Source organism: Rissa tridactyla, chromosome 1 (assembly GCF_028500815.1).
Source record: "Rissa tridactyla isolate bRisTri1 chromosome 1, bRisTri1.patW.cur.20221130, whole genome shotgun sequence".
NCBI lineage: Eukaryota > Metazoa > Chordata > Aves > Charadriiformes > Laridae > Rissa > Rissa tridactyla.
In genome coordinates this window covers 69,401,169-69,429,051 of record NC_071466.1, presented here as the reverse complement: position 1 = coordinate 69,429,051, position 27,883 = coordinate 69,401,169, and the positions used below count along the sequence as shown (strand labels likewise).

General features: G+C 44.2%; 1 protein-coding gene across 1 annotated transcript in view; it reads left to right on the top strand.

The window, feature by feature from the left end:
• SH3RF3 (SH3 domain containing ring finger 3) overlaps nucleotides 1-26,931 on the top strand; it is a 251,374-nt gene extending 224,443 nt beyond the window's left edge. Inside the window, exons 9-10 of the mRNA XM_054203839.1 lie at nucleotides 13,312-13,649; nucleotides 23,657-26,931. Of these exons, the coding sequence (XP_054059814.1) occupies nucleotides 13,312-13,649; nucleotides 23,657-23,825 (507 nt within the window). The 3' untranslated portion in view covers nucleotides 23,826-26,931. The remainder of the gene's footprint in view (nucleotides 1-13,311; nucleotides 13,650-23,656) is intronic.
• The last annotated feature ends 952 nt before the right edge of the window (nucleotides 26,932-27,883 follow it).

The following is a 27,883-nucleotide window of genomic DNA, read 5'->3' as shown; positions in this document are numbered from 1 at the left end:
TCATCAACACTCTTTTCATCACAAATCCAAAACATAGCACTATATCAGCAACTGCAAGGAAAATTAACTCTATCCCAGCTAAAACCCGTACACCTTCCAACTGCTTGCAGACTTAGTCAGCTCAGTGCCTGTTGCTGGTTTTAGAAGTGCACTTTCTAGCTCACCTACCAAGTAATTAATAAAAAGATTGACTAGCACGGAGATTAAGACAAGCCCTGTTGGTACCTGCTTGAAATGTTCTCCCAGTTTGTTAGAAAGTCATTAACTGGAACACATTGCAAAGCAACTGGTAGCATTTGGTTGTCTGTCTGCAGTTTAAGTTCTTGCATGTATGCTGCTGAGTTAAAAAAGAGGGAGAGTGCAAGATTGGAACACCCACATTGCTCAAACACACACATTGCTGTCCTACAGGAAGAAGCTGAAAGAACAAACTTGTGCAAGATATTCATCATATTGCCTGCTCTACTGTGACAAGATTGTCAGATACAGCAAAATCATCATAGTACAGAAGCTACAAGTCATGATTGCTTAACTAATGGACTACTAATTCTGTTATCTTCATAGACAGAGACATTCCAATCAACCATGATCAAATTGAAGATGAGACAATTCTAAGTCAATGTTTACCCATACTGTTTTGCTAAAATGAATATAAGAAAGGCTGTCAGTCTTTCTGTACAGACCATCAGTTGATCAGCCGCTACGGTCAAGGGGAATTTTTCTTGCACTGTTATCTGACTTGTGTAGAGGGTTTTTCGTCTTCATCTATGGTAGGCAGGCTCAGAGATAGACTATTATGACAAAGCTGTCATATCTACTCTAATGCAGTAGTGATTTTATCTTTATATAATTTCCATCATTTTCAGATGTGAGGTGTATGTGACCAACATCTTCACAGAGGCATTTTTAGTTTGTGTGTTAAAATTGACCATTTCTTGCGGTTAGTTGGCAGGATCCACCGTTTATTTCAGGTCACACTGGCCTCATGCATCAGTCAACTACTAAGCAGAGTAAATAGGAATATACTGTATATGTGTTGTCATTACTAATTATTTCTGCAGTAGTCACACATGAAAACACCAACCAGATGTCACTTCCTCATTGCATAGCACGCTCCAGACAAGCAACAAATTCATGTCCAGAAAGCTGTTGAAGTTACAGATGTGATTATGTGTGTAACCCATGTGAGATGCGGCTCACTGGCTGCACCACTGGAATTATTTTACTACCAGCTTTGGCATAAAGCATGTCCTTGGACATCTTGGGTTACCCAAATCAGCACAAGCCTGGCAAACTACAGCAGGGTAGGTTTAGATTAGACATTGGGAAGAAGTTCTTTACAATGAGGGTGGTGAGACACTGGCACAGGTTGCCCAGAGAGGTGGTGGAGGACCCATCCCTGGAGACATTCAAGGCCAGGCTTGATGAGGCTCTGAGCAACCTGATCTAGTTAAAGATGTCCCTGCTTACTGCAGGGGGGTTGGACTAGATGACCTTTAAAGGTCCCTTCCAACCCAACACATTCTATGATTCTATGATTTGAGCTAATGCGTTTTGTCTCACAGTTGGGGTAGGATGAGGAAATAGAGAACATTGGCTTAGGTGGCACATGTGACAGGTTGTAATTAGTTAAATCAGTGCAACTCAATTGCATTTAATTATACGGTCATACCTGCAGGTCATGTGTCAGGGAAGAGGAGGATAAAATAGACAAAGGAAGGGACGATAGAATGGAGGGATAGGATTGCAATGTAAAATCAGGCTTAGTGCAAAATGAAAAAAAGCCACAGTGCTATTGACTCCCCTTCTCTGCTTATACCTTAGTTGTTCCTTTTGTTTAGCTCTGTTTTTCATTGATGATGCTTCTTACTCAGCTCTTTAATTTAAGAAACGGCAATTTTATACTCCTGAAGACCTGACTTCAGTATAAGGGTACTGGAAGCTTTTTGTAGAAAATGGTCTTTGATCGCTCTGTTTTTATTTTTTAAGTAACAAAAAGATGAAACTAGGAGAAAATGTGAAATACAATTTTTGCTGAAGAGAGGATGCTCTTATTACAAATGCTGCCAGGGCTTGAGCAGCTTCTCGCAAGCCTTTTTCTATTGCAAAGCTTACTAGTAATTACAAGCCAATTGTTCTGACATTTGGAAAGCTACAGTGCCTTGGTCACTTTGTCAAAGAAATTGTCATTTACATGCCTGGGCATTCCACTGACACTGACAGCCACTTACTCTGCAATCCTTTAAAATGATTCTGGGATTGTTTCCTCATGTTTTAAAGAGCATACATGACCAATTGTTCCCTATAAGAGAAAAGGACTTCAGCCACCTCTGCGTGTCCCAGGAGTAATTCACAGGGCATTGCTTGGAAAAGTAGTAGGACTAAAAATGCCTGTAGCACGGCTGACAGGGGAGGTTGCAGAAACCTCAGCTGCTTTGCCTGCGAAGCTTATGCACCGTAATAATTGATCGCACCTCAGTGGACCAGACAACAGCTCTGTCCCTGTGCGGTGCTGCCGGGTGCAGTGAGGCCTGCAGTGCTCATGGGTACAGAGCACATGGGACTCCCTGCACTCCCACAGACACCGGGAGGCTGAGCTTCCCCAGAAATAATCCGCCAGCTTGAGCACATTGGTATTTCTCTTCTTGATGCTAATAAAGTATCACTTGCCCTGTTTGAGACACGCTGTCATGAGGGCAGGAGGGAGCAGGGGCAAGACCTGATTTTTTTAATGCATGAAATACATTAGGAATCATTTTTTGAACGCTCAGGATTGATGCTGAGGGAGCTGCCAAAACTGAAGAGCAGCCTTCAGAGAGAGGGAAATTTTCACACTCGTGACTTTGATGGCATCAAGGACCTGCTTCTACAACGTCAGACTATCTGAGAACTGGCAGGGCCCCTCTCATTCCCTCCCCTCACCCAGTCCAGGCTGCCCCAGCGGCAGTGCGAAGCCCAGCTAATTTTCAGAAATATGTGGCCTGAGCAAGAGGAGCTTCTGCGCCTAGTACACGCAAATCCTGGCAATTTTTCATTGTCCACAGGCTGCCCTTTTTCTCTTCCATGGGGAATTGATTTTAAGAGAAGAATATACCTCCTGTGATGCCTGAATTTTCCACAAGCAATCTTCCCTCTGAGTGCAGGCCAGCCCAATACTGTTTAGTTTGTTGGAAGTGCTGAAATTACAGCCTGAGGTGGCACAGCTGCTGGAACAATATCAACCAAGTGGGAATAGATACATCAGCGACAAGGGACAAGATGACCTCCACTATTCCAAACATTTTACCCACATGTTTCTGCTTTCCATAAAAATACAAGTCTCAGTTGCCTGTCATTTAATAAGATTACAAAGCAAGACCAAGCAATTTTAACTGTTTGCTTCTGAAATTAAATTCATCCCTAGTGAATGGGGAGAGCCAGAGCTAACTACGTGTAAGATTAGAGTATGTCAAAGCACATCCTGACTTCTGTCATTGATTCTCTTTCATTCAGGTGTTCAATGAGTGAGCTTGCTCTGGCTTTCTGCAAAATGTGAGTGTTGCTCCCGGTGCTCCCCAGGACCAATAAATCTTTTTCACTTTGTTATGAGAGACAAAGAGCAGCAAGCTAACCAGTCAGACAAAATCATCTTATTTAAAAACACTAATTCTAAGCAGTTTGTCTAGCAGTTAATGTATTTATACATCTTTTTCTCATTTCAGAATCCTCTGCTGTCAGTGAAGCTGTGATAGATTCTCCTCTAGTTTGACTAAATGAACCTAAAGTTTCAGAAGGATGCTCATACTCTGTCCAGCTGTTTTGCTTAAATCCTCTGAAAAGTACAGTTAGTCTACTACAGTTGCCTAAATCATCTAGTCATGCTTGATTTATATTAAAACAAAAGTTTAACATTTGCTGCATTTCAGTTTAGGGTAGCTCTTTGAGATGCGGTGCATTATGTAGAAGACCCCCATGGTGGCTCCAAGGAAGCCCTTAGGACATACAAAGGCAGTGCAATGCCAGATTAGGAAGCAATCTGGGCTCCAGGAAGCAGTAGGGCCTTGTCAGCCCCATCACCAGTACTTTGTGGCTCTTGGTGCAGAGTGAGCACTGCAGCCCTTGATCTCCGATGTTTTGCACCGCAGAGTTGGAGCTGAGGAATCCAAATAGCAGTTGCAGGGCTGTGAAAGTGCTCTGGGGTTGCAGTTCCCAACCTTTTGTGTCTCTTCCTTGGCTGACACTGCATCCTGCCGGCTGCCTTTTGCCCTCTCTCAGACCCCTGCAGCTGAGGAAGTCTCTCAACAGCTGATTTCCCAAAGCTAGGAGGGCACAGGGGAGAGCTCATTCCTGGCTTTGTCCTGTTTCCTATACTTTTGCCCAAATAGCTAATTTTTTTATCATAGTAATCATTCTCACTGTTTTTATGATCTCTACGTAGTGAGGTGGAGTCACCCTGTGTATGCTGTAAGCACTGTTTCATTTACCTGTTGGGACTTCCTGAAGCAGAGGTTGGATACATACCACTATTTTAATAGCCCTTGCTAGATCTGTTCTCCATTAGTTTGTTTAATCCCCTTTGAACCTGTTCATACTTTTGGCTTCCACAATACCGTGCGCATTAAGGCTCCATTTAATTATGTGTTGTGTGAAAAAGCGCTTCCTATTTTTTACTTTCAACCATTTGTCTGATAATCTCATTAGGTTCACCCTAATTCCTGTATTGTGGGAAATAACCGATCTGTTCCCGAGTTACCTTCTCTGTGCAGGCAGGGATTTTGTAAGCCACTATCATATTTCCTGTCAGTTGTCTGCTTTCCAAGTGGGCATCTCCAATGTACAGGAGTTGTTACACACTTCTCATGGTCCATGCTGCCCTTCTCTATGCTGTACATACTTCTGCAATATCCTATTCCAGCTGTGGTGTCCAGAACAAGACACACCGTTCAGGAAGGTAGGCATGGCAGGGCTTCCCGCAGGGCTGTTTTCTGCAGATATTTTTTACCTCTTTCTCTAGATTATTCTTAGCAATTCCCAGTCTTCCTTTTTGCCTTTTTGACACTGCTGAGCATCAGGTTTTCAGAGTGATTCCCTTTCTGTGTGAAAGTAGGCAGTCTAGAGTGAGTAGTAGCATGGGAATTCTTGGGATTTGTAGTCCCAGAGCGCACACTGCATTCACTTTTTGTCCAGTTTCACAAGGCATTAACATCACTCCATTCCACTGTAAGAGAAGATCAGGTTCGTGACCACCTGAGGAACATGAGCATACAGAAGTCTATGGCACCTGATGAGATTCATCTCAGAGTCCTGAGGGAACTGGCTGAGGTAGTTGCCAAGCCACTCTCTGTGATATTTGAAAAGTCATGGCACTCAGGTGAAGTCCCTGGTGACTGGAAAAAGGGAAACATCACACCCAGTTTTAAAAAGGGTAGAAAGGAGGACCCTGGGAACTACCGCCCTGTCAGCCTCACCTCTGTGCCTGGGAAGATCATGGAACAGATCCTCCTAGAAGCTATGCTAAGGCACATGGAGGACAGGGAGGTGATTCCAGATAGCCAAGCATGGTTTCGCCAAGGGCAAGTCCTGCCTGACCAGCCTAGTGGCCTTGTATGGTGGAGTGACTGCATCAGTGGATAAGCGAAGAGCTACAGATGTTGTCTATCTGGACTTCTGCAAGGCCTTTGACATGGTCCCCACAACATCCTTCTCGCTAAGTTGGAGAGATATGGATTTCATGGGTGGACTGTTTGGTGGATGAGGAATTGGTTGGATGGTGGCATCCAGAGGGTGGTGGTCAATGGCTCAATGTCCAGATGGAGATCAGTGAAAACTGGTGTCCCTCAGAGGTCCACACTGGGACCAGTACTGTTCAATATCTTCATCAATGACTGGGATCGAGTGCACCCTCAGCAAGTTTGCAGAGGACACCAAGCTGAGTAGTGCTGTTGACATGCGTGAGGGATGGGATGCCATCCAGAGGGACCTGGACAAGCTTGAGAAGTGGGCCTGTGTGAACTTCATGAAGTTCAACAAGGCCAAGTCCTTGGGATTTGGGTTCTTTGGCTGGGTTGGGGCAACCCCTGGTATCAATACAGGCTGGGGGATGAAGGGATTGAGAGCAGCCCTGTGGAGAAGGACTTGGGGGTACTGGTACATGAAAAGCTGGACAGGAGCTAATATTGTGTGCTCACACAACCATATCCTGGGCTGCATCAAAAGAAGCATGTCCAGCAGGTCGAGAGAGGTGATTCTGCCCCTCTACTCCGCTCTGGTGAGACCCCACCTGGAGTACTGCATCCAGGTCTGGAGTCCTCAGCTCAGGAAACACATCTACCTGTTGGAGCAGGTCCAGAGGAGGACCACAAAAATGGTCAGAAGGATGGAACACCATTGCAAGGGGGTTGGACTAGATGACCTTTAAAAGTCCATTCCAACCCAATCTATTGTATGATTCTATTCTATGATTCAAATTTTTTGCTGAGTATGGAGGTGTATTGTCTTTAAGGCTCTTGATTTCTACTTGAATTCATAATTCCCATTTAATATGGGGGTAGAATTAAGTGCCTAGAAAACGGGATTCACAAAATCTGACAAGCAGAACAGGTATTTAAGCCGGCAGGAGATACTAGTACGGGAAGGGTAGCTTCAATCTTGTTTTTTCACTCTGAGGAAGCTATCTGCTTCCACTTGGGATTCACAGCATGTGCCTAGCTCTGCAGGGTGCCAAGGTTTCCTTCCAGAAATAGAGCATGAGGATTCCTTATACAACTGAGCAGGAACCTTGTTCATGCTTGGGCATCCCACATGTGAAGCACTTGCATGAAACTGTTTGATTGAGTTTTCTCCCGAAATGAGATGGCAGACAACATTCCCCAGGGGCAGTATGTATGCTTTACGTCTTTCTGTATAGGCTATGCCCAGGAGTAGGAGAGTGGATCAGAGAAGGGGAGATCTCAATGCTTTTTGCATTCCCTTATTTGTTGTAGGACAATCAAAATCCTGGTTGATCGCTGAGTGAAGAAGGAAGCTGAATGTCATTATGTTCAAGGATATCATGCGTACTCCCTTCTTTTGTGTCCCCAGAGAGGTTGCTCACACTTCAAAAGAAGAGATAGACTAAAATCAGAACTAAACCACATCCGTCTGAGCTTAGTTTTAGAGATAGTGGCTGCTTGGAAATAACTGGAAATGTTGCCATGGGTTTCATGACAGCCATGGTTTCATCACATTCTTTGGTGTTGTCCTTGCATTTCACTTTATCAGTACACAATTTCAAGTTACTTCATCACAGCAGTAGTTTTCAGTTCCCCAGTGCTTTGTTTCAGCTAAAAAATATCACTGAAAACTGTCATTTGGGGCACGCAGTAAGTTGCGTATCTTAACAACTTTCCATCCTTTTCATAACCATCACCTATTCCCTGCATACCAGACCAGGAACAGCAATGAAATACAGAACTATCCATCCATCAGCTTCTCCCTCCATCGAACACAGAAAAAAGATAGTATCAGTGTAGCAGATCATCTGTCCCTCATTTCATCGTTAATCCTGTTAGTGTTTCTTTTACCTTCTGCCTGATATGAATTCAGCAGCCTCCAAGAAGCTCACCAATACCTGAGACTCTCTGCTTCCACTTCAGGTTTTTTTTCTCTTTGAGCTAGCCTTTAACTTTGCTCCAGTGTTTGAAAGATCTAATATACTGTCTAAATTGAATATTCAAATATATTTTTAGATTCCCTCTTTATCTCTTTCAGGAGTCTCTAGAGCCTTGCATCCTCCTCAGTTCAACAAAAGCACGTGATGAAGTGCCTATGTGCTTTGCTGTACTGGGATCCGAACACTAATTTCTTCTTCTCAGTTTTGTTTTCAGAACATTTGAAATTCCCAATCAGGTCTAGCTGCAAGAGATTTTACTTATTTTCTCCTGGCTTTAATACTGGGTATCTTCAAATTAGTGACCATAAGTCTAACATGTTTGTGCATGCATGTATGCATGTTACTATCGCTGGGATTTAAAGCTAATGATACTATGATCCTAAAATCCTTTTTGCTCCTGGCATGTAACTTGTATACTGAGGTTACAATAATAGCCTTCTGTCCGGAAGCAGTTGTCTCCATGAAAAACTAAATCTTTGGCAAGTATTTCCATACAATACACGATACAAAACTAGTCTCCCTAAAATCAGAAGTAATTGTGTAGTAAGTAATTACTGTTGTCTTGTTCAGTATGTCATCTATGCTTCATGAGAAATAGTGGCAAACTGCAAATGATAAATCCATATCCTAAGACATCCCAGACATGAAGCTTTCCTTTGAGACGATGCGGGGTGGGGGTTGTTCTTTTTAAATAATTATCAAAATCTCAAGTCAAATAATTTTACAGATTTTAAAAACCCAAACAGCGCTTTTCCTAAAAGACATAATCCAAAATACCACCTGCTTTTTCAATGCGAGCATCAATCACCAGTAGCCAAGTTGGAATCAGAATAAAAATGCACTGTTCTCCAGACACTAGCTTAAATTTACTGAAACAAGTATTGACCAAGTTAAACAAGAAAGAAAAGTGGTGGTTTGGGGGTACTGACTGATAGATTAGTTACTCATTTGTTCTGTAGGGCTCAGGGCAGCGTTTAAACAGTTTTGTTTCTCTTTCCTTCATTTGTAAATGAAACCTTTTTTCTCCCTCTGGCTCTCTTATCTATTGATGTAGCTGGGGTTGCATGAGAAATGACCTAATTTCAGTGGCTGGAGCCAGTTTTTATATCAGCCTCAGTAAAATTTCCTCATTTATTTAATGAGCCTGGATAGGTAGGAAATTAAGTATTAGGAGCTGCAGATGAAGAAAACTAAGCCAGAAGTTTCTGTTTATTAGGGTGGGTAAAAAAAAAAAAAAAAAAGGAAGATCTGTATTAATATAGCCAGTACATATAATTGGTATTTGGATTATGGCATGATTATTACTTTGCAGACAAGGAACTCTGTTATCACTCAGTCATCAACGAAGTAGCTGCATTCTGTGCTCATCTCATCTCTGAAGCTGAAAGAAGAGCTAGTTATTATCTTCAAGTAGGGTTATTAATGAGGGGAAAAATCATCCCCAATTACTGTGAAGCAAAATATTTCAACATTTACATATCTGAGGCTTTAATTTTGATCTAGTCCTTCATGAGTTCTTAAGCTCAGGCTGTATTCACTTTTCCAAACGTTCCCACAGCAACTTATCGAGGGGAACTTGCACCTGTCCAAGTGCCGGCTGCCCCAGGTGTATGCTTTAGGGTCACAGAAATGCTGCCAATGCCTTCCTTGTGCTGCCAGAGACTGTTTCCCACTGAGATTCCTTCGTGCAACACCGTAGGAATGGAGGCTCAAGCGTAGGCTTCACTAGAGAAGTAAGAAATTCTGACCTGCCTATACAGTCTGTGTTCACAGTCCTTTTTTTCTTAACTAGAAACAGTCTGGGATTTATTTGAAAGAGCTAGTTTCACGCTTTTGCTTTTTTTTTTTTTGAACAAGATCTTGATCCTTGTGAAATTGATGGTTTGGAAGTTTTGACTCTGAACCTCCTAGAATAAAACCTGAGCAACACAAAGGTGATGGTTTAAATTCAGTTAAACCTGTGGGCAGTAACCAGGAGATGGGAGAAGTGCTGTCCATACTGTGAATCCGTCCATCCACACAGATGTGAGGGTTTGACCTTGGCAGGTTCAGGAGGTAGGAACATCAAACACGGTTTGCAATCAATTGGAAATATAGCTACTAGACAAAGAAAACTCAATAATTACACAGCTGTTTCAGTAGATTACAGATTTCCTAGAAAACAATAAAACAGCCATCTGTGAATGGAGAAAGTAAACCATCTTTTTTTTCATTCAAAAGCTTAATTCCTGAAAGTCATCAGATTTCTGTAAACTTCTTGTCTCTCTTCAAAATCCGCAGAGTCTGTAACCAATCAGTGTGGATTTCTCTACAGCATTTATGCCCATTAATGCTTTGTTGATTTACAGTGAAACTGATGAAGAAAGGACTGTCTTGGACAGCCATATAAATATTAAATTAATTTCTTATGAAGGATGACTGCTATTACACTAAATATTAAATGAATTCATAATACTTGGACATTTGCGATAAATCACTGCTGGGAACGCATACTAACATCCCATTCCAAATCTTTTCTTCTTTTTAATATTAAAGCCGTGGAAAAGGACCGGTTGCTTTCAAGGAAATGTACAGCTTTGTAACACTGCGGTCATTAACGAATTCCCACGGCACAAGGACATTTTAACTTATTCCCATTTTACAGATGGGGGGAGGAGGCATGAAAGGGTTTAGGTTGAACTGCTGATCACAGGAGGTTCAAACCCAATCTGTTTCTCCTGAGAAACATCACAGTAAATTATCAGCTCCTGACAGCCCTTGTTTTGCTTGAAGTGCTCTGAGCACCATCGGCAGAGGATCTGGCAACGTGATACCAGAAGGCTGGGTGCATTTGCCAGAGTCAAAGGGAGAAAGAGCTGGATGTCATGTCTAATCTCCAGACACCCCAAGTGGGTAGTATCAGTTCACCTCTAAATATCTTGCCCAAGGCCACGGTGGGAAGGATGGGACTCCTCAGGTTTTGACTAACAGGACGAGACTTGGCAGCTGAAGTAAGTCAGCTTCTTTCTGTAGAGAACATAGATCTCAGCCTCAGAAGTTTAGTAAAATTCTCAGTGGACTAAGACGGGCTAAAAATCAATTCTTCATTTTTCCTTTTGTTAAAGTAGAACAAAGGGTACATCAGCAAGTTCATTACAGCTCTCTGTTATCTGAGGGACAGTAGCTTGAGTGTTGAAATTTACGCCAGGGCTAACCGCGTAGAGTGGAAGCCGTTCTTGTAAACAAAATTGAATGACTGGCAGACTCATCTGCTTTTTAACGTGCAGATGGGTGTGAATATATGCATCTCCTCCTTTCCAAAGATTTTTGCTTCTATGCCTTAAATGGTCTAAGTCACACAAGGTTTTTCTAATGAAAATTTGCCAAGGTATTTAAATTAGAAGCAAAAATTAGAAAAGCTGCTACCACATAGGAATATTAATTGTTCATTATACAGGGCTTTAGTTCACATAGTTACTTTGCATGTGCAAAGCTGCCAATTAAAGAGGCTCGAAGTGCTCACTGCTGCACAATAGCCGTTTCTCCAGAGCCCCACAATGGCTATTGTATTCTGTCACTGACCTTTAGACACCTTCAAACGCATATTGACACAGTATGCTGGGATCATTAGAGCTATTGTTTCAGTGCTAGGGAAAGGAGAGTTTTGCAATTTCATGAAGAGCTTTAAAATTTGATATAATGATGACAGCAGTGATATTTCTTAATTAGAGAGTGAAAGAAACACTAAAGTATTTTTCTGGTGCTTCAGGTGAATTCCAGCATGCACACCTACCACAGATCCCAAAAAAGTCCCTTCTCATCCTGGAAAGAAGGTGTTTATCAGGGGTCTTTGGTCTGCCTTTCTATTGTTGCCAGGGGAATTTATTTAGTATTTTTGACCTGATGGTGCCATATGGCCGGCCTCCCTGAGCTTCATGGATTCTGCCTGGATGAACATCTTGGCAGGATGGATCTTTTCACCCTGTAAGTGACAAATGCCCTTTTAAACAGAGCGTATGGTTGGAGCCGGTGGTATGCAGGAGACTGGGATCTGGAAGTGTAGTTCAGACTCTACTCTTCAAAAATCGGTGGACTTCTCTCTGTGTTAACAACTATGCTTCATTTTAACTCTTCCATGGCTTAACATCTAAGGTATTTCTGTTTTCTTACAAATCCGTGACAGCTAAAGAGTGCAAATAAGAATTTTGGGAGCAGAGATATCAGATACTCCAAGTACATTTATTGTAGTAAATCCAAATATCTTCTAAGAGCTTGTATTTATTTTATCGTAGTCCTCCTATTCTTTAAAGCTGCTTTGAGAAATTACTTCAGTAGTCAGCACATAAAAGGCATCATTTTAAACCTTTCATGGGACATTTTGTCTACAGAGAATAAATAAATTACTGGCTTGTATTTCTAAAGAGTGTTCCTGCTTGAAGATAGAGAAAGAGTTTCTGTTCCATAAGTATTACAGTTGCTGGGTTCATTCTTATCCCCTGGGATCCTATTATAGAACAAATTATCAGATATAGCTAAACTTCACAGCCCTCAGTCTCTGAAGATAGTCTTGGGTAATGGGTTGTGCTTCTGACAGAAGAGGAAGAAATCTAACAGACCTTTCGCAAAACTTCTCATGTCATTAAAAAAATGGAAAATTTACTGCACAGCATTGCTGGTTGCAGCTCTAGCCTAGCGGTGTGGAGCGTATACTGGAGGATGGCCAGTTTCTGCACACAATCCCTCTACCCAAAACACTTTCTAGCTGAAGGACGTAATATTTAGTATTTGTGTGTGCTTGAGGTAAACGTGCAGCAGGATTTCTCACACTGCTATAAAACCTATAAGGTCAGATGTGTTTATTCGGCAGTGCAAGCTGAACGTTTTGGATATTTTTTTCACATTAATCAAAAGGGTGCTGTTATCTTGTTTTCATTCCTCTGTATCAGAAACACTTGGAGAACTTTGAAACCTCCCATGCGCTGCCACTGCAATTGTGAAGCGTGAATTTTGTGGTCTGTCTTCAAACATCAAGGTGATAGCCTTTCCTTAACACATGAGGGGAAGAGACGCGAATAGCTGCAGCTCTGTGATGCGGGATGTGAAGGAGAGCACACGCTGGAAAGCGCTATTAAACCTCTGTCTTATGCCTCCGTTTTCCCTACAGTAAATCTGCATCAGGTAGTAATTGAGGCAGTAATGATTGAGCGCTTCTCTTGCAATGGGCTGGGATCTGAAATCTCTCCTCAGTCCTTTTGCTTCCCAGCCGAGGTTTTTAGCCATAGGGGCCGATTTGTTACTTTTGGGTACTCTCTCTGTTGAGGGACAAGATTCTCCTGGAAGAGAGAAAGCAGCAATTTGATTTCTGCCTTCTCTACATGGGAAGTTTGTACCTTTGCTGTCCCACTGTAACTGCAATATTTCTTTCAAAAGGCACATGATCACTGCCTGGGTGGATTTGAAAATGGAGATAGTCATTGCAGTATGTTAGGTCCTTACTCTGCTGAACGAGTTGAATCCCTGTTGGACGGGGAGGGATTTTCATAGGATCTTTATTACTGAAAGCTCAAGTTCTACATGGATCCACCTCTAGTCGTGGCAGTTTTGAGAGGTTCCCTGCTACACACATTGAGATTTTCCAAAAGAAAAACAAAGAGAGTTGGTATGTCTGCTCACTGCCCATATTTCGTTTGGTTCCTTTGCAGAAGGAGAAGAAGAGCGGGCTGCTGAAACTTCTAGCAGGAGCATCAACAAAAAAGAAGTCACGCTCCCCACCGTCCGTGTCCCCCACACACGACCCCCAGGCCGCCATCGAAGGAGTCCTGCAAGGGGCAGTGGGACCCGAGCTCTCCTCCCTCTCCAGCCACGGCAGGGCCGGCTCATGCCCTATTGAGAGTGAAATGCAGGGAGCCATGGGGCTGGAGCCTCTGCACAGGAAAACAGGCTCCTTGGATTTGAATTTTTCGATCCCTTCTCCTGCCAGGCAGCCCCTCTCTTCCATGGCAGCTATTCGGCCAGAGCCCAAGCCTTTGCCCCGGGAAAGGTAAGCTGTGTATCTCCTGTGGTTGCCTGCATCCTCAGGGAGCATTTGGAGGAGGGCTGCAAGGGTTGCTCACAGTTTTGCTGCTCTGTGGATTGACTGTAGGTGTCTCAGCTGTCTTTTAGAAAGACAGGGCTTACATGCATCTGCCCATTGAAAATCGTTTGACACACAGTGCAGGTTTAATGTTCATTGGTTAAAAAAGTGGTGAGCAGCACCTGTCCATGACGCCGTACAGCCCTGGTCTAAATATGGAGGACAGCAGTGCTTTCTCAGCCCAAAGGGTGTAAAAGCTGTTGGCAAAGGCGACTTTTTAAGTGGGATCCCTGTGTTTTAATAAACTTATGGAGTTGTCATGTGGCATTTCCTGCCTGGGGGCAACAGGGGTGATGTGTTTGCTCATCAAGGCCCTTTCTGGCCTGTTCTGCAATATCAAAGACTGTTTCAAATTCTCCTTGTTTAGGATACTTACAGGTAGTGCCATCTTCAGTGACCTGTTACCAAGAATGCAGCTCGTTTCTAAAGAGGAATGTACCAGTGATTCTGGAGTTCATTTCAGCAGCCTGCTCTGCACCTTGGTACTGTAGAGTAACTGCCCTTGGAAACCCAAAAGAGTAGAGTAGGAACAGCAAAATACAAAACCAGGTGGAGAGAGAGATAACTGACTAGAAACAAGGGTAAAGAAAAGAGCTCGGTCTCTATGTGCAGAGTCATATTGGCTTCAGGTAAATATTTTCTACAAGACTGCAGTTTGAGGTCTGGGAAGGGAACAGATAATGCACTGATATGATGCTATTGAAATGCTTTCCACTCAAAAAGTGATTGAGGAGAACATGTTTTTTACAAAAGCATCAAAGAGTTTTCAGAAAGCAGTCTAGGGAACTCTCTGGAGTTGATATTTAAAACAATTTTGAAACAACAGTAAAGTTCCAGAAGTTTGGAAGAAACTGTTTTTGTCTGAGTATATGAATGAGGCTGAAGGGCAAGCCACCTGACCCCAAATCCAGTTGGGATCATGGAGAAGATGATGCAGGGCATAATAAGGGATACTACAGGACAGTTCATACCTTACACGGTGTTTTACTGAATTCGGGTTGAAATTTGGTTGGGAAGGTAATAATGACACTGTAACATATTTAAACTTTTATAAAGCGTCTGGTTTGTTACCATAAAATGTTTCCCTGAGTAAACTGTACACATCTGACACAGCAGACACTAAGTGGTTTGAAAACCGATTCGCTGGCATCAAACCTAACTCTAAATCAGAAATCCCTAGAAAATGATCGTGTATGTATTTGGTGTAGGCCAACAAGAGTTGGGTCTTGGACCTGCACTGTCCAGCATAAAAACTTTGGTGTTGCAGAACGGAGGACTGAAGTAGGAGGTAGGTGATGAAGGGTGCAGACCCATTGCTACAAAGCTAATTCAACACATTGGTAAGGAGAACACAGAGTAACAGCGTATTTCAGAGGAGCCAAATCTGAGGCAAAGTGGAGTGGCCTCAGAGAAGCATCAGAAGAATGATGGAAGATTTAAAACAATATACTTGCAGTGAGTGATACAGGGAGCTCTGGTATACCTGGTAAAGAGCAGGTTTACGAATGGCTTGGTAGCAGTCTGTAAGAAAATGCAGACAGACAGACATGGGAATTTTTTTACTCTAGATTGGGCATTTTGTCTGAAAGAGATGCTGTTGTTCAAGCGCAGCTATTTGACTTGAGGCAGAAATAAATACAGGCAAGTCCTTCAGCATTGTAATGAAGGCAGTGAGAGCAGACTATCACAGTAGTCTCTTGTCCTTAAAATCCATGAAAAAGCAATTTAGTAAAAGGAGTGAAAAACCAATCCCTATTTAGGTGCACTTAATTTGGTCTACATCAGTTTAGATTAATGCTATAAGAAAAGCTAAATCAATATAAACCAGATTTTGCACCAGTGTAACTAAATCAGTGGAATGCTGCACCTTTAGTTAAATGTGGCTATGGAAAGAAGCTGGGAACAACATCCCGTGACAACTTCAGAGCTGGCTGTTGAGTTGCTGCTCTCAAACCTTTGCCGTAGAGAAGTCCAGACGCATTATTTAAGATGCCAGGGCTAGTCCTATATCCTGCAAATTTGTCAGATCACCTCAGGATGGTCCAGACAATGAAACATTTAATTGATGACAATTTTAAGTGGCAGAATAAAACCAGAGGAACATGGGTTAGCTGCATCTGCTCAGGCGTGCTGGAAATCAGGAGAAAATAAGATTTAGACCGTTAAAACTGAGCACATACTTCCAATTGCAGTATATGGTGGTAAGGAACTTACTCTGATTTTAAGCATTTTAATTCCTGAGTCTTAAATCCGAAAATAAGCTATAATTGAAGTAACCCTAATTATACACAGCAGGCAAGATTCTCTAATTGATTTATGAATTAACTTCCATATCATTGGTGTATCTGCATTCCTTAACCGATCATATGGGTTTTTTCATGCCCGTAATGGGAAATATTAATTACCTTCATGCACTAGGAAGGATAATGCTTCGTCCTGGAATAATCTGAGCAGATACATTAAACACTTGTCTCCTAGAAATTCATCCCACATCCATCTGTGCTCATTAAATCATCAAATTGCTCAGAAGTACCAAATTATATTTTTTTTAAAACAAATTACGGTTTTCAAACCACTTGTTCTTTTCACATCTGGCAATGGAGGAACTCACATTCAACGTCACTCAGCTCCATATTTTGCTTGTTTGCATTTTGGTGCATTTCATCCACACAGTAGGAGCAATTCTTTGAGAAAGAAAAGGGAGGAGAGGGAAAAAAAGGTTAGATAAACAGATTCAGATGCTGGATGAAATTTTAAAAAGCTGCAAAGCATTTCAGTGCACTTAGCTGTACTTGGCTTTCTGTCTCCCAACGCCCATCTGTGCGCACAGAGACAGAGCCCTGAAAGGTTGGAAGAAGTAGCACATTCCTTAATATTTACGGCATTCGAAATGAGGCTCGCGCAGGCAGCAGAGCACCGCTACTTCTCCCATGGAGGCTGGCTTACAGCTCCAGCGCTCGCCACATCCAGGCGACTCATCAAGCCCGAGCGGTCGTGCCACTAGCCATATTGGAGGTGCATTAAAAGGCTCTGACTGCTCGCAGCTCGACGCTTGCGATTTAAGGGAAGTGCCTATTCCACTGCCTGACAGCGCAGCCCTTCGTGGGAGTTGCAGCCAGTCAGAAGCAAGGTGAAGTGAGCTTCGCCCTCTCGGAGATGCTGCTAATGTTTATGCTCTCGTTCATTTTTTGAGATGAACGCCTCCCCTCGCACAGGGAGAGCGAGGAAAACAATTATTTTATCTTATCCTACTTGATATTCCAAAACCTGGTTATGGAGGGCTGGATTAGAAAGGAAATTGCTTCTAGCTCTCTTGTCATTTAGCCTTGATACTTAACTGGCTTGCTGGGATAGTCACTGCCCATCTCTGGCTTCTGGGTGTAGTTTCCCGCTATTGGTTTATAAAACCACCTTCCTTCAGCTGCTGTCTGCCATAAAGCATCCAGCAGTTTGAGCAGCAGAGCGGAGAAATTTCCTGGGTGGTGTCCATGTCACTTTATGTTGCAGTGATTGACTGTCAAGTGACTACCCCATCAGGCTGCATGTGCCCCACATGCTCTTTTCCACCTACCACTCCATTCAGTTTCTGCTGGTGCAGGAAACAGGACCAGTACAGGGATGCACCGTGGTCAGGCAGAGCCTGGGCCGCAGTCTTGCCCGCATCCCACCGACGCTGTCGGCTCACGTGGGAGAGGGGTGTGCTGTCTGCCTAGCAGCGCCAAAGCAAAATACTTTCCTTGCCACCCCCTTCAAGAAAATATGACCATACATTAGGCAAAACAGGAGAGCTGAGCGTGCATGTGTGTGTGTGCGTGAGTCATGTTCCCCTTGCTGCCTGGCACTGTTCCCAGATGCAAACCTGAGTAAAACATGTCACGCATTGTTGACTCTTTTATAGTAACTGGCACTAATTCTGCCATGTTATATTCTGATAAAGCGGTCGCATCCAGACTCACTGTCACGACTGGCATATCAGTGCTGTGTTTCTATGGTTTTCGTGGAGCCTTCAAGCAAGTTGCAACCACAACAGTGCTGCAGAATAAGATGGGAGCAGTGAGTTTGACTTTTAAAATAGACCCCTCCATGTTTCCATGTATCCTTTCTGCAAATCACTGCCATGTTAGAAATTGAGCTCCCAATTCAAGGAAGCGTTCAAGCATGTGCTTAACGCCCATTGACTTCAATCTTTCTGTGCATGTATATCTTCTTTGCCAAAAGGGAAAGCAAAGAAAGGGTGGTTGTTTTTTTTCTTTCCTGGAAAGTGATACTAGAGAAATGACCCCAGGAGTAGGTTCTGACTGAACAGTGGCATGTATGCACACGGTTAAGTGCTTCTCTGACTAGGGATACCTGCCTTAGGACTGAGAAACTAGAATTTACCATCTCAGAAACTGAATCCTGCAATATTTCCAGCAGAAGGGTAGAAGATCCAACTGAGATTTGTTCTTCTAAGGCTGCTGATTCAGACACCATAATACAGTGAAGCGGGTTCTGGCTTGTAGTGTGCAGAGGCACTTTGCAGGTCTCTGCAGTCTGCCAGTAAAAGCATGGAAAAACAGAGCTTCACTGATAGTAAGTTCACGGGGCTACGTGCCTCATTTTCACTGATTATCTTTCCCACACAAAACTAACTGTGTATCCCTAACACACAAGTGACCAGTCGCAGGACTGGACTCCTGAAACCTGTCCTGAGCGTGTGATACCTTGACAAATAGAAACCTGCATTAAGCATCCGAACTCAAGCACTCTAAATGGGACCAGATTGGAGGTTAGCCCTGCAGACCTAATTTGCATCACTGTCCATCTGGGGTTTTTTTAAGTTCCTCTAGCTCCATTAGTGTCCTGGATGTACACATTTACTCACTGAGCAGATACTCAGTATTTTGGGGGTTTTTTCCTCAGTATCCAGGCCTGAGCCCAGCCCTTAATTACTGATCAGTTCTGATCAATACTCTTCAGTGCCTGTCTGTGCACGCTGACAGAGAGCCTGCATGAGTAATTTAGACCAGACAACTGACTCCTACGCAGCGAGGGTGCATGAGATGAGTCTCACTCTGTGGAAAGTGCGGCACGAGGCTTTGCAGCTGGAGGAGTCAGAGAAGCCACTTTGCCCACACCTGCGCTACTCAGTGAGTTTCGCTGTGGTCACTCACTAGACATCCTCCAACCTCTGTGAAAAACTGGGTGGCTTTGGCAGCCACACATCTCTTCCATGTCACAGCCTTGACTCACGTCCAGAGCAGGACATCTTGTACACTAAACAAGGCAGGCATCTTATGGGAAAAATCGTATGCAATCATGTAATGAAAGATTATGTTGCACACAAGCAATAGTGAAGTCATGGGCAATTTTAGTTGCCTGTTTCAGATTCATGGGTGTGAAACATTTCTGTTCTGTTAAGGTAGTGGATGTCTCTATGCATCCACATACATGACATTCTTAGTCAGTTTGCTCTTTTAAAGGAAATAAACCCAAAACTTCCGTCACGTAACATCTATTTAAGGTTAGGAGTCTTAGCTGCACTTTGCAGATGTCAGCAGCAGTAGTAAAGTGAGAACTGGGTGGGAGAGGTGTTTGTTTTGATTGCAAGGATGAGTGCTGTGAAGACATGGGACGGTGGGATTGCCAGGTCTTTGCTGACAGCAGAGGGACAGGGCTGATGGACCCATTCCTGTCTGTCAGTGAGATCATTGTTGCCAGGGTCCCCGTCCTACCCTCAGCCCCAGTGCCACCCTCTACCCATTCAGTCTCCTGCCCCACCAGACATCATGTCCCAGCCCCAGGCCCCCTCCCACCCAGGCTTTTTGCTCTCCCAGACTTAGCTCAGCACAGCTGCCCTCCCCAGCAGCCATACCCACACCTTCTGTCAGAGCTTCTAGTTTTCATCATGCTCCCATTTCTCCCTTGGCTCCCAGTTTTCTCCCCTCAGCCTCTCTCTGCCTCCACCCTCTCCTTCCCCTTACTCCACTCTCCAGCTCCCTGAGGTTTCCCTGCCCATGCAAACCCCATCCCCTGTCCTTGCTGATACTTCTCCCAGCCTTTGTCTTGGGCATGTATTTTGTCTTGGGTACCAAGGATCCTCCCTAGGCCACTGTCTAACCCAGCCAGTCCCCTCCAGGAATGAAGTGCCCACCCCAAGGATGCCACAGCAACCAGCAGTGGGGAAGTCCAACATCAAGTCTGTGCCCTGAGATAAAAGCCTGTTGCTGGGAAAGGAAGAGAAATGCAACCTCTGAGATCCTGCAGAGCTAGGACATTTCAGAGCATGAATCATCAGAGATTTTACCTTCATTTCTCATACAAGCCTCTACTAAGCATGTGCCATTTTGGGGTGGTTTGAATGCTTTTAACCTGGCTGAGCACAGGTGATTTTCTGAAGGAACATCATCCTTGACAGACCAGCAGGGCCACAGGACAGGTCTTTGCTCCTAAGTATGGGAACCCAAGAGCAGTTTGTGGAAGCCCCCACCCAGGTCCTGCTGGTGCCGCAAAACCCCTCATCTTATTCCTGGAGTTGATGAGACCGTTTGGGCCGAATGTGGGACCCTCAGTCTGACACAGTCAGCTGCTGTGGAGAGTTTGGGCTAAAATGGTTAACATTTGGCAGAATTACAACTATCTGAAAGTACGATTTACAACAGAAGATACCAAACATTGTTAATAATAGGCAGAGGTGGTTGCCACACTTGTCATCACAATTGTTGCCCAGCTAATTAGCCTTTTTAAAATATTGTAATTTAGAAGTGTAATGTGACACAGACAAAATTGAGATCACTCTGAGATCCATCTAAAATGCCAGGAAGCAGTTTGGTGTAAGAAAACCTACAGTTTTATAGTAGCTTCTCAAAGAAGGGACAAAAGGGGAAATGAAAAAGAGAGATATAAATAGAAGTCTACAGGACTGCCTTTTTGGGAGTGAGGGAGGATGTCTGGGAGAAGGGATCTTTTCTGCCAAAAAAATATGGCTAATATATGTATTTGTAGTTCAGTTCCAGAGGATAAACTAGGCTGAGATGCCACCTGGAGGTCTGGAGGGGCGGCACAGCAGCGGTACCGTGCTGCTGCCCGCTGCAGCGCTCCCCGGGCTGCCTCTCCCAGGCCCTGCCTCAAAAGCCTCTCAAGGGAACAAGCATGAGCATCTTTTTCCATCTCTCACGGAGGATTTCTTAGCCGATTTGCAAGGTCTTTCATATCTAAGATTTCGTTATTCTATCAAAAACACTTTGGTGCTCTCCTATAAGGTACCGTGGTTAATTAAATTTAAACCGTAGCATTTGGGGTTTCCTTAAATGGGAAAAAGTACTTCATTTGGTAATGCAGCAACTGAGATTTGTTTTTCTAAATCTCTAAGGAGATGCTGTGTGATAAAAGGGCTGAGATGCCCTTTTATGACAATGGGCACATTCCTGTTGAGCGTGGTCACCTCCCTCCTCATGTGAACCATTTAGGGACTAGCAGCTCCTCACTCCTAGGATGTAGTCTGGCTTTAAAAGGATGGCTCTGTGCTTAGGGTATGACACAAGGTGCCGGCAGTCCCAGTCGGATCTTTGAGGCAACCCTGCCCAAGACACCACCTTTTTCTTTGTTTCTGTTTCCTTGACCTGCCAAAAGGGCCCGCAAGTGCCTCTGCACCACCCGGCTGCCCTTGAGGTCCAACCCTCTTCTTTCTCAAACCCTCTTCAGATCCTGGTCCAGAGCTCCAATGCTCTGTGATTGTGCATAGAGTTGCGAGATCTGAAACTTGGCATCATCTTAGCTACAATTGTTCCACTCTGATAATTTAATTAATCAACGCTGCAGCAGAGTGTTTGAAATAATGTGTGCATTCATTTGCATAATGGCTGTAATTGGCAAAGCTTCATAATATAAGTGTAGCAGTTCCACAGATGATCGCGTGATAGACCATATTCCTGCAGCCAGCCAGGAGCACACGTTTCAACCTCTGTTATTTGCTTTTTCACAGAGGAAGGAAGTGACAACTAGATTTATTGACTGAAGGACAGAGAGGATCGGCAGATTTTTGATGGCACTTGAATACATATATTTCCTACATGACTCTGGTGCTGTGTCAAGATAAAAAGGCTGTAATCAGGTTTTAGAGTAGAATGCTTTTCCAGGTAACAGGATGATTGGCTGTGGAGGTGTCCAAACATAGAGCCAAAGCTCGTATTTTCACTGTGGAGTCCCCAGTTTCAGAACCTCACCACGTACCTGAGCAACATCTGCAAGGAAAATTAGTGACCGCCAGTGAGGAATCCCTTGCTTTGGTACCATCTCACTGGGAATAGCCCCAGGGAGTGCTCCAGAGCCTTCAGTGCTCATTGAACTCAGTCCTCGAGGACAGGGTATTATTTTAAATAAATACTCGCCTTGTAACAAACATGACTGGGGCATCAATGGCCATGCAGTGGTTGTGGAAATATTAATCCTCGGGAGATGGGCTTTAAGTAATCAATTGGCATCTTTTAACTATCTTACTATATTCATTACTTTGCAATTAGCAAGACAGTTATTGATTGTTAACCAAATGCCAGATGACTGCGAAAGTACATGTGCTGAAGAAAAGAACCAGTGCAGCAGAAATATATTCCCTGCTCTGCACACACAAGTCCACTGATGTAAAGGGGCCCAGTCTGTGCCCTCAGGAGGACGCTTGCTGATAAGCCTGAGTGTAGAACAGCCGTGTCAGGATCAGACCCATCATTACTTCATTAAAATGAAGTGACACTTGAAAGCTAAGTTCCCGGAGCGCCCTGTGAATGATTCAGGACAGGAGCTCCCTCTTGGTTTGGAGGGTACTTCTGAAGTCATTTGATACCCCTCTGTTTTAGCTTCCCTTCCCCTGGTTTGAGGGACCCAAAGTACGTTCCCAAGACACATAATAAGATGAAAAATGTGAACTGCTTCAGCTAACCTCTGATGATATCACAGGCAGTTGGTGGGAGCACTGCAAACCCCATTTTTGGATGGAGCAGATGCAGTGCTGAATGCGACACGTTACGGCAGAGGCAGATGCAGCGCCGGGAGAAAGCAGGAGAGTCCCTGGCACAGGCTCAGCACACATCTGGGAGCAGGGACTGCCGCAAGTAGTCCCAGCTTCTGACAATATCTTCCCGTTTTCATGGTCTAGTTCCTGAGTACATCCCCGTCAAGTCTCCGGTCAATCTGGCCAGAGATTTCCCCATCATACTGAGTTTTAGTAGAAAACGTAGGTGTATCAGATACAGCCATTTTGTAATGTAACTTACTGATGTTTCCAAAGGTATTTTTCCTCAAGATTTCTGGTTCACAAGAAGGCAGGGAGGGAGAGGCAAGATGATTGTTTCTGACTCGACATGCAGACAGTTTTTTAATAAATAGAAGCTTCCCATATCCTGAAGTTTGTCCTGTACAGGCTGTGAGCTAGCAGGAGGCTCTGGGGCCACCCCCAAGGAACCTGCCAAGCACTGGGTGCAGGAAGGGAGGAGGAAACCTGCCTCCCTTTTCTTTCCCGGAGCAGGCTGACGTGATGCAGAGTTTCGGGCGGCTGCCAGCACTGACACATCATTAGCACTCTGGGGGAAAGGAGCCTGAAAGCAGGGCTGGCTTCTAGGTCTGGCTTTACAGGTCAGCACCAGAAATCAGGAAAGGACCTCAGTAGTCAACGGCGGCTTGCAGGTGTCACCCTGGGGAACCACTAAGGTGCCCTCTGTGTGATTTCAGGGGGGTTGATTACCTTCCTGACAACCAACCTGTCTGCTTACACAGCCCTTCACATTCAGGGGAGCATCCATGAAGTTGGGGGCTCAGGCCAATGTAAAACCAGTCAAATGTCTGGCCCAGTAGAGTCTGCCGGACGCATGGTCCCGGGCTGCTTCCGTCAGGCACAGGCTTAACTGCTGTCTGAGCAGATCTTTGTGTTTTTGTCTCCAAAGGTATCGCGCTGTCGTCCCATACCCGCCGCAGAGCGAGGCCGAGATCGAACTGAAGGAAGGTGACATTGTGTTTGTGCACAAGAAACGGGAGGACGGCTGGTACAAAGGGACGTTGCAGAGGAACGGCAGGACGGGACTCTTCCCGGGGAGCTTTGTCGAGAGCTTCTGAAGATGGCTCGCCGCTCTCGCAACTGGAGGAGCTTTCAGGGGAAACTGCATAGCACAAGAAGAGACAGCAAAGGGAAACTGGACTGATAACCACTGCCATTTTTATTTCCAAAGACTCCCCCCAGGCCCTTCAGTCTACAGCTCTGGAGATGCAGTGTCCCGCTGTGCTCCTGAGACCACGTGCGGTGCATACAGTGGTATGCTGAAGTAGTGCCTTCCACCTGGAATCACAGACTGAAAGGACGCCCATCTGGACTGTACGTAACCTAAACTCTGGCTGTTAACCCTTTGTGTAAATTATAGAGAAGATATCTTTAAAAAAAAAATAAGAGGAAAGTTGTTATATTGCTGTAACTTATTTGTCAGAGCTGCAGTGTTCTTATTACTGGCCTATGCAAGATGGATTTGAGAGTCAAGGAGGTGTGCTAGGAAGCTCTTAAACTGGGATTTTGTTTTTCCTGAGGGAAAAGGAGGGAGGGGGAGGGTGGAGAAAACCCCAGCTAAAGATCGGTGCATCGTCATGCAAGAAAGAATGAGGAGTCCAAAATGTTAATGTCATGCTTTCTATATACCTCAAAGATATGCTGCGCAAGTTTGTCAGTGAGTGTGTTAGTGCTCAGAGTCCCATACCATCCGGTGTCCCGGCGCTGCCGCCGGGGAGGTCCTGGAGGAAGTACAGCTCCACCATTAAACTGTGGTTATTTGAGCAGAATCCCTTTTGCCTGTCTTCTGCCCTTATTATATGCAGCATGGATTTTTGTCCTTCAGTATCACTTTCCATTGCTTTTTGTATGACGTACCTTTTTACTGTAAGAATTGCTCTACTTTATATATATTCCTACTAGATCAGACATTTCCTCTTTTTCATACATCTGGTGCTATTTTTTTTAATTGTTAAAGATTTGGTTTGGTTAAACAGAGAGGCTGCAACAAGATTTGCGTTCAACATACGAAATTAGAAACGTACCTGAAGATCAAGATCAGACTGCTTGTTCGTGCTTCGTAGAGGAAAAAAGAAAAAGCCGCTTGGTCACCGATAAATATATTTAGGGGAGTGTGTCCATGCAACACACATGTGCTCGCTCTCTCCTACCTATTTAGAGTGGCTGAAGACCCATGCTGAAGCACAGCGCTCTGTCTGGAGAGTGATAATTACTCCAGAATTGGAAGTAATTCCCAGAGGAGTCGTTTTAATTGACTTTTTCATGGCAATAAGAAGAACACTGCAGGTTCTAGCACGTGCAGGGACCGTGGAGTTTTCCTCTGTCGTTGCATCACGGAGACGAGAGCTGATCTGCGACAGCTGTAATTAGTGTTATCGAAATGTGATTTCTTACTGTAGAAATGTACAGTTCAGGAGACTGTTCGATTTCTTAACATGGTCAAGCTACAATACAAACCGTATCAGGCAATATAAGCTTCCATCTACCAGGGACTTAAAGGTGCAATAAATGTAAAGCGAGTTTAGCCAGTTATTCGTATGAAGTGGAATGCGAAAAAATTCCACAATATGATTGTGAGAGTATTTAAAAGGACATCGGCTCTTGAGGAATGAAGCGTGATGAAAGGCTTTTCGTAGCTGTATCCGTACCTTGCCTTTGCCAGCGGCTGGCTGTTTGCCAAAGCCCACATGTGGTGGTTGTTTAAAAGCGTGTCGGAGGCACTGTAACCTGGAGATGATCTTATTAAAAGGAAGAGGCCCGGTGGGTGAACATCATTACTGCGTTACCAGTATTTCATATGCGAAGGTGTAAGTTTTGTTTTCATTCAAGCCGTGTATACTAGTACATATCAAAACCCATGTAAGTGAGCGTTCCTGTTTAAGTTCAGCTCCGTGACTTTGTTCTCTGTAAAATAAGTTTCTTCTTGCTGTCACATGTAACAAACCGGTTCCAGAAACACAGTCCATGGCCAAGTATAGCACCTTCAAACAGGGAGGCATCATTTTCAGGGTGTTTCTTTTTATACTTAACGTTGCCGCATTTGTTCATATTCCAGATTGTAATGAGTCAGCCACTAAAAGTTTAGTTACTGTTGAGAGGAAATTGCCTTTTTATAACCAATAAGAGACTGAAGAAATGTCTTCTGGAAAGACTTGCTTGAGACTAGAGCCATATCTGTCCATTTATTTGGTCCAGATCAGAACTGGTGTCACTGCACCTCAAACAGTAAACTGCACGGTTAGCGGGTCAGTAACGCCAAAATGCATGTTATCAATTCCAATAAAAATTCTGGGCTAGATCTGTCAGAGATGAGGAGATTTTTTCTGACAAGTTACAGTGGTTAAATCTCTCTTAAAATTCTGTTCCGTGGTTGTATTTACTACGCTCAGAAAAACGAAACAGGATGGCAGCTTGCTTGCTGCCTCTTGTGTTTAGCCAGATCTAAAACGGTTCCAGATTTCCACCTTTTCATGCTTAACTCTAACAGGACAAAAGTTGGTGTGTGAGGAGGTCAAGGAAAACAGGCAGACGTCGTGTCATGAGATCAGTGCTTTAAAATATGTTTTGCAGGGAGGATGGTGGGTTTTTTAATAGACAGCATCCCTTCCAGTCATACCTCCTGCAATGAAAAATATTGGGGGGGGTCGGGGGGTGGGGGGGAGTTCTATTTTGGTAACAGCCGTTTCTGGCCCCTGTTTATTGCTTATCATCACAGTTTGGGTTACTGAGTAATCTTCTTGGACAAATCACTCCCATGCCAGGAGCACAAGTGCAGAACTTAATACAGCTCAGTGATATGAAAACGTGACCCAGTGTCATTTGGAAAGTCCTGGACTGAGAGAGGTTCGACTCGTCCTGTGGTCTAATTTTTACCTGTCATACCAGGGAAGCGGGGAGGAGGGGACATCTGCATCTCCTACAGTGGGGGGAAAAAAAGAAAAGATTCCTTCTGGAGGCCTCAGTTTGTAAAATGCCAGGTTTGCTCTTCTAGAAATGGGTTCAAGTAATTGAACAATTCCTTTGAACTTTGCACAGCTCAGAAAATGTTTTTGTTATACATGAATGTTAACGTGATTTAGGAGATGTTGGCAGATATGAGTACAAATGAACTACAATGACTGTGTTTCTGATTCTTTAAATAAAATAAACATTAAGGCAACTTGACTGAGGTTTCTCACTCTATTAGACGGCAAAGTGAACAAGCAATGTAAATGGCTCTGAGGTTTGCAAAGAAAACAGGGAAGACCCCTCTGCAAGCCCTGCTTTTTTGAGCTGACCCTACATTCTACATTTTAGGAAAGCAAACTTCCAGCTCTTCAAGAAGTTTATCAATAGAATCCCCTGGGAAGCTGCCCTCGGGGACAAGGGGCAGAACGGAGCTGGCAGATCTTTAAGGACGCTTTCCATAGATCACAAGAGCTCTCGATCCCCAGGCATAAGAAATCAGGAAAGGAAGGCAAGAGACGTCATGGCTGAGTCCAGACCTGCTGGTCAAACTAAAGGGCAAGAAAGAGATGCACAGGCAGTGGAAGCAGGGACAGGTGTCCTGGGAGGAGTATAGGGACGTTGCCCAGTTTTGCAGGGATGGGGTCAGGAAGGCCAAGGTGCAGCTGGAGCTGAACTCGGCAAGGGACACAAAGAATAACAAGAAGGGCTTCTATACGGGTAAGTCAGCCAGAAAAGGAAGGTCAAAGAAAGCGTTTTACCCCTGATGAGCAAGACTGGCAAACTGGAAACAATGGCCGAGGGTAATGCTGAGCTTCTGAAGAACTTTTTGCCTCAGTATTCACTGGCAGACTCTCTTCCCACACATCTCCAGTGGATGGACTGCAGGGCAGGGGCTGAGGGAGCAAAGTCCCTCCCACTGTAAGAGAAGATCAGGTTCATGACCACCTGAGGAACATAAGCATACTGCAGTCAATACAGGCTGGGGGATGAAGGGATTGAGAGTAGCCCTGTGGAGAAGGAATGGGGGATACTGGTGGATGAAAAGCTGGACATGAGACGCCAGTGTGTGCTCGCAGCCCAGAAAGCCAACTGCATCCTGGGCTGCATCAAAAGAAGCGTGTCCAGCAGGTCGAGGGAGGTGATTCTGCCCCTCTGCTCCCTTCTTGTG